The sequence below is a fragment of the Geospiza fortis genome, unplaced genomic scaffold, assembly GCF_000277835.1.
Source record: "Geospiza fortis unplaced genomic scaffold, GeoFor_1.0 scaffold72, whole genome shotgun sequence".
NCBI lineage: Eukaryota > Metazoa > Chordata > Aves > Passeriformes > Thraupidae > Geospiza > Geospiza fortis.
Window position 1 is genome coordinate 213,454 of NW_005054338.1, and position 6,862 is coordinate 220,315.

Below are 6,862 nucleotides of genomic sequence, written 5' to 3' on the forward strand. Positions count from 1 at the left end.
CATGAGGGAGCTCCAGAGGGGCTGCGGAGATGGGGAAGGGCCGGGAGGAGCGAGCTGAGGGGAGATTGCTGGCACAGGGGTGTTAAAGCCATGAGGGAGCTCCAGAGGGGCTGCGGAGATGGAGAACAGGCTGAGTGGGTGCATGACTTCCTCAGCCTGGAGAAGAGGAAACCTCGTCGCTGTCTGCAGCTTTCTCATGAGAGGAGCCAGCACTGGTCCTGCTCTGTGTGAGCTGAGGGAATGGCCTGAAGCTGTGTTGGGAAGGGTTAGGGTGGATATCAGGAAAAGGTTCTTCTCCCAGAGGCTGGTGGGGCACTGGAAAAAGCTCCCCAGGGAATGGTGACAGCAGCATCCTGACAGAGCTCAGGGAGTCTTTGGACAGCGCTCCCAGGGATGCACGGGGTGGGGTTGTTGGGGTGTCTGTGCAGGGCCAGAGGTTGAATTGGATGATCCTTAGGGGTCCCTTCCAGCTCAGGGTATTGTGTGATTCTGTACTTCAATGTATTTGGGAGAACAGCGTGTTCTATAATGCTGTCTTGACCAATCCTGTGTCTGTTACAAACAAAAGTCATCCAGAGTGTTCTCTCTTTAGAGTCGAGATCTGCCTTGAAATAGGATCCGGATCTGGTGTGGTTTCAACATTTTTGGCTTCTTCCATCCTTGGACCCAGTGCACTGTACATGTAAGTATAACAGCACCTAAACTGTTGCATGCAATAATAAAGGATGCTTAGCCCAGGATGCTTAGCCCTCTCATACATATTTATCATTTTCACATATTAAAAACTATTCTTTTCTCAATTCTATACATACATAAAACAAAGAGAGCCTATTGAGCATTTCTGAGCTTATGGTGCAGCCTGAATTATTTACTTCAGATTCTGTAACAAATGAGTAGTGCTATGACTAGAAATCCATTTTCCCATTTCTCAGATAAATTACTAAGCCTACACTTGTGTTTGCTGCGTTTAATCCTTGTGGGTCCCTTTTAACTCAGAATATTCTGTGATTCTATAAATTAGCTTGTGGTTCATAGGGTTAAACTTCCAGGTACAGCAGCCTATCCTTTCACTTTGTAATATTTCCCTTTTAGATGCACAGATATCAACCCCATGGCAGCTTACTGTACCCGGGAGACGGCTCTGCTTAACAATGTTCACCTGCAGCCTGTCATCACTGACTTGGTAAGAGAGAGGTTTCAATAGTATCTCTTTCATAGTTTGTGTAATTTTTTAATACTTACTGGAGATCATGGAGACACACAATAGTTTGGGTTGGAAGGGACCTCTGGACATCACCCACTGCCAAAAAAACCACAACCATCTACTCAAGCTATAAAACTCAAAATTAAGCTCTAAGAATTCATTGTATTCATTAAATAAATCTGTTGATATTGTTTGGAAAGTGCTGGACAAGGAATTCTAGAGTGGCCTGACATTATCATAGCCCTTTGTCTAAAATTATGCAGTTCTTGGTTCTCAACCTTTTCTGATTTAATTAGAACTTTTGTCCGTTGCTACCTTTAGTTTCTTACAAAATTTGATATAGAGAAAAGCTAATTTTTCTCTTTAACCCTTTTATATGCTTATAAAAGATGATGTAGGTAGGCCACAATAAATGGGATTTAAAATAGCTGAACAACTGCACTATGTAACTGTACTTTTACAAAACATTTGCATTCTTCATGTTCCCAAAAAGAAACCCCATACCATCATCAACTTCACCTACAGGTCAAAGGATTATCCCCAAGATTAAATGGGAAGGTTGATCTACTGCTGTTTAACCCACCATATGTGGTAACACCTTCTGAAGAGGTAGGAAAATTTTGAAGTACACATTAAAAAAAGTATTGCTACAGTCTGTTGTTGTGACAATTCTGTCATTCTTTTTTATGACAATCTTTGCTTTCCTTCTTCCTAGGTGAAAAGCTGTGGAATAGAGGCATCCTGGGCTGGGGGCAAACAGGGCAGAGAAGTAATGGATAGAGTTTTCCCATTAGTACCAGACTTGCTTTCGCCAGGAGGATTATTCTACTTGGTCACAATTAAAGAAAATAATCCAGGTGATCACTGTCCTTGAAATTCAAATGGGCCAAATCAGGTATAATATGGTATAAATCAAAATGTTGATCACAGTTAGACCAAAAATGCAAGCAAATTTATCAAAACTAAGAACTCCCCAAACTAGTTTGGAAAGTGAAAGTGTGTGGGACCCCAGCAGCTCTGCAGGAGTTCAGTTCCAAGTCTGAAAGGTGGATTAATTAAGTCTGAATTAATTAATGATGCCAGACCAGTTCTTTCTTATGGAAGAGAATGGTGGTGTTAACTGAAAAGGCTTAGTGGGAAATGTGATGTCTTTGATTTTACAGGTGTAAGGAAAGATTTGGAATTGTTCCTTCTGATCTAATGCTTAATGGCCACAAATGATCATGTAATGACAAGGTTATTCTTCAGACCTGATTTATTAAGCAGCTTTTGTGAGAAGGTGCTACAAATTTCTCCTACAGTTTAGCTTCAGACAGAATTCTAGCAAAATACTGAACTTCAGTTTGTAAACTGTGAACTTTATTTGTGATTGGTGAGAGATTATTTTGCATAAAAGTTCCTGTCTGAAAGAGTAGGAGGACAGAGTTTACACACTTTGCAGCTTGATAAATATTTTAGAACTATCTTCTATAACCAATTTCAACTCATTTGTAAACACTGCACTTTCCATTGCAGATGAAATTCTGGAAACAATGAAGAAAAGTGGCTTAAAAGGCACACGAGTCCTTTCCAGGCAAGCAGGACAAGAGATGCTGACAATCCTCAGATTTAGGAAATCTTGATGACTTCTCTTCACCTGCCAGGTAGTAGGCATGAAGAAAACTGAACACAGAGTTGTCAGTTGGTAAACACTGAAGTGAATGCAATCTGCCCTCTGTTAATGGCAGGAACTTATACAAGCAAAACATCAAGAATGAAATGAACCCAAAAACTGAACTAGGGAACAAAACATCAATGGGTTCATAATGATCTAATATCCTCTGCCATAACCAATGCCACACACCAGAGAGTCTCACTTCTACAAGCCATGCACATGTATCACTTTTAACTTGTAGTCTTCAGTTGTCATTGGTCAGAACCAGGATCATTTTACACCATCAGCATTCACCACAAACTACAAGTTTACAAGCAGCAGTATTAAGGCATCCTTCTGTTGGCTTAAAAAGTTCTTTCCTCTCCCAGGATCAGCGTTCTCAGCACGGATCACTTTGGCCATGATTAAGGACCAGAGTCCTCCACGTCCTGCTGACCTTCAGAGAAGAAGAAAGAGCCTGGTTAAAACACACAGATGCTCAGAGTTCAGCACAACAGCATTTGGAGGAAGTTTGGATCAGTGCACAGATGGAAATACAGTGGCACTTCATACAATGCAAAATGTGAAGGCAGAGTTAGGAGTTGTTTCACTTGTTCTCACATAGCTGTCAAATATTTTTACTACTCAGGGTACTGAACTTCTCATCTCTTCCAACATATGTTCCAGCAGCAGATAAGGAGGATTCTCCAATTCTTCAATTCCATGTAATGAGCACAACAGTTCTGCAACTCAATAAACATCTTCCATGAGCTTCAGAGACAGCTTATCAAGGAATGATGGAAAATTTTATTTTAGTAATTGTACGTATTTATATTGCCATTGGGATTTTTTGAAGAATGCAATTTTGCAAATAGAAATTGAATTTTAGTCCTTTTCCCCTTTTTCCCCCCCCATTTTAAAGAAACACGAATGTAGTTTTTCTGGTGTATACTGGAGAGTTTTCTGGTGCCCTCATTGTTTTGTCTGTGGATACAAAGCTTAAATAAGTTGGCTTCAACTCCCAGCTTACTTTTGACCAAAATAAAAACCAAACATATTTAGAAGGGGTAAGATGGAAGTACATTAAGAAAAAAAATTCCATCATGGTTCTGTAGAGACTGACTTGAAAGAATTTTGTTTGTGTAATGCTCCTATAAACACTATTTTGATATTTGTAGTAATTTGTGTCATTTTAGCACTGCTAAAGGAAGGTACTGGGCACAGTGTAGTTCTCACATCAATCCAAATTGCAGAGCCTCTTACTCAAAAACTTTTAGAGCTGAAAGTGGGATGATAATTTGATGTGGTTAAGCTAAATAATTGCAGATACACTGTCAAATTAAAGATAATTTGACTGCAGCCTGGACCTAGAGCTCATAGGATTTCTAGATTTCAAGCTCAGGTTTGAATGCCATCAAAACCTTTGGGCATAGTTCAAAAGTACTTTGTCCTCAGGTGCTGGAGTTCTTATCTAGCCAGTTACTGAATATTTTCCCAGTTATTATCATTATCATCCTTTTCAGTTAAATTAGGAGGCTCTTGCTGTGGTAATAAAATAAGACCCATTATCTGCAGGGTGCCCTGAGCTCTGCTTTGGTTTCTGTTCTCCACCTGTAATGTTTAATAGCCTGTAATGTTTAATACAGACAGGTTTAATTATGAGGCCACATCTTACTGTAAACTTGATAATTGCTCTGAGCCAGCATTACCTGCAGAATCTACAGGAATATCCTTTTTATCAACATGGCTGGAGAAACCTTTATTATCTGGGTATTGGGAAGAGAACGTGATCCTGTTTACAAGAAACAAAGTAGCAGAGTGGAGGGATACAAAGCAGGATTTTAAATGTATTCAGTGCTTCTGCATGACTCTAATTCAACATCAATCAATTAAGAAATCTAAAAAATTCACTATTCACACAACAGTCTGCACTGTAAGAGATGATTGTTTCTGCTGCTCGTTCTCAGCATCTTCATAAGGACAAATAATTTGGATTTTGTGTGTTCCTTTCTTAGCATGTCTTTAAGGGTTTTTTTTCCCCTAAGTATTTTTAAGACATTGAAGCACTTAGCTGAACCTTCCCAAAAATCTTTTACCCGTGCAACGTTTCTTTATATAGTTAGAACAAAATTAAAAGCAAACAGGAATTTTGTATATAGCAATTGTCACTTCTGCTTATGATGGAAATGCTTACCAAAGTCTAAATTATCAGGATTTTTTTTTCCAGAATAATATTTTGGAAAAAATAATGGAAAAACTTTCTGAAATGTTATGTTTGGATTTCTTTTTTCTATCGAAAATTTTGTGTTCAGATGGAGTGATCAGGAGAATCCTACTGATGTTTATGAGGAGCTGAAAAAGCCTGACAAAAACTCCAATCCAGCCTAAATGGGATATATTTATGGAAGAAAACCCCTTGAATGTAACTGCACACACAGCAGGGCTCCACTTGAGCCAAAACACTCCTACCACAAATTGCTTTTATGTGCACTGAAGACACCTGGTGGCTGCATCCACAGCCAGCTCTGAGAGAAAAATTGATTATTCAGGGAAGTTTTTCTCTTGTTGAGACTTAATTACCACCTTGAGCCATTCTATTTTTATGATATTATTAAGATATAAATGAGATATTTTTGATCTCCAAATGGTAATTTAGATTTTTTAATTTTGTTTTTTTAACTGAGTCCATGGATTTGAGATACTGCAGGAGTAACGTTTTGCTTTAAAAACATGTTTCAAGGTATAGTAAATGCTAAATAAATACAAAATAAGTATTTGTCAAAGTAAGAAATGAGAGTCCTAATCCTAAACTGTATAATTAGGAAAGGGAGATGGCAGAAAAAGATGTCACCAGATGGGTACTGAATTTCACTGTGTAGTAACTCAGTAACTTCTTTGCTGAATCTTAAGAGATATCAGGTATTTTAAAACCTCATTCAGTGCAATTGAATTCAAAGAACTTATTCCATTTACACACAATTGGCACAGTTCTCTGTATATGATTATTTTGGAGGAAGAGGCTCCAAAAACATGGGGTGAAATTCAGACCTGAGGACTGCTATAAACAGAAACATTCTTTACCTGATTCAGTCCCCTTTGTCACTGCTGTTGCTACTTTACTAAAGGAAAGTGAAAAGCATTCAGTCCCACCTTGGTTTTTCTTCTGACAAGACCAAAGTTCTATTTCGGGGCTGCATTTTTCCTGTTTGCAGGAAACCACAGAGTGAGGCACAGCGTTCTGAGAGTGGGCTGCAGGAAGTCTGCTGAAAATTACCTTTTAACACTGCGTGAAGGAGGTTTTAGTGCCTTAAAGGAGCAGCCATGTTCCAGTGTCCCATCAGCTCCTTGCCTGTCACTGGTGATCTCAGAGCTCAGGATTTACTGCTGCACCAGCGAAGGTAGCCCCTGCAATTTTACTCCTGTAGTTCCCTGTTAGAGGAGGGATCAGCTCTTTAATTTTGATGCAAGACCTTCACAACATGAGATTCTTAGCATCTGCTCAGTTTTCCCTCAGCAGTTTCAGTTTCAGGAGGTGAGCTGAGCCGTGTTGAACCAAAGCACACATCTTGAGCCAGGTTCTGGATTGTAGGCTCAGCTTGGGTGCTCTCAAGAGGGGGCTCAGTTCATTCTGTCCAGAGCTGGTTAAAGCTACACCTGGGGGTTTGTTGTCTGTAAAACACTATCCTAAGTGCAGCCATGGGTATTGTAGCTGTTGGATTTGTCTTGGGGTAATGACAGGCTTCAGAAATAAGGGGAGGGAGGAAGCAATTTCAAGCTAATTATAGAAGAATTGAGGTGAGAAGGTGTCAGTTACTGCAGTGAAATCCAATGCTGAATTGGAGCTATTTTGTACGCTGGAGGACAGATTAAAAAACCACTTGAGGCAAACCAGTATACAAACCCCTCCTAAAAACCTCTAAAGTCCCTAAATACTTTTCTGCCAGCTCTGAACAGAACTACTGAACAGCACTTTCACCTGAGCTGCAGTAGCTCTCTCTATTCCAACTCTCATCCTGCACTTTCTG

General features: G+C 39.6%; 1 protein-coding gene across 2 annotated transcripts in view; it reads left to right on the forward strand.

Annotated features, from left to right (window-relative positions):
* Positions 1-5,620, forward strand: part of N6AMT1 (N-6 adenine-specific DNA methyltransferase 1) — a 5,912-nt gene extending 292 nt beyond the window's left edge. Inside the window, exons 2-7 of one of the 2 annotated variants that reach the window (XM_031058100.1) lie at positions 593-682; positions 1,093-1,183; positions 1,730-1,813; positions 1,920-2,061; positions 2,720-2,847; positions 3,227-5,620. In XM_031058100.1, the coding sequence (XP_030913960.1) occupies positions 593-682; positions 1,093-1,183; positions 1,730-1,813; positions 1,920-2,061; positions 2,720-2,826 (514 nt within the window). In that variant the 3' untranslated portion in view covers positions 2,827-2,847; positions 3,227-5,620. Of the gene's footprint in view, positions 1-592; positions 683-1,092; positions 1,184-1,729; positions 1,814-1,919; positions 2,062-2,719 lie in introns of both variants that reach the window. The other variant, XM_005422372.3, reaches the window with a different exon arrangement.
* The last annotated feature ends 1,242 nt before the right edge of the window (positions 5,621-6,862 follow it).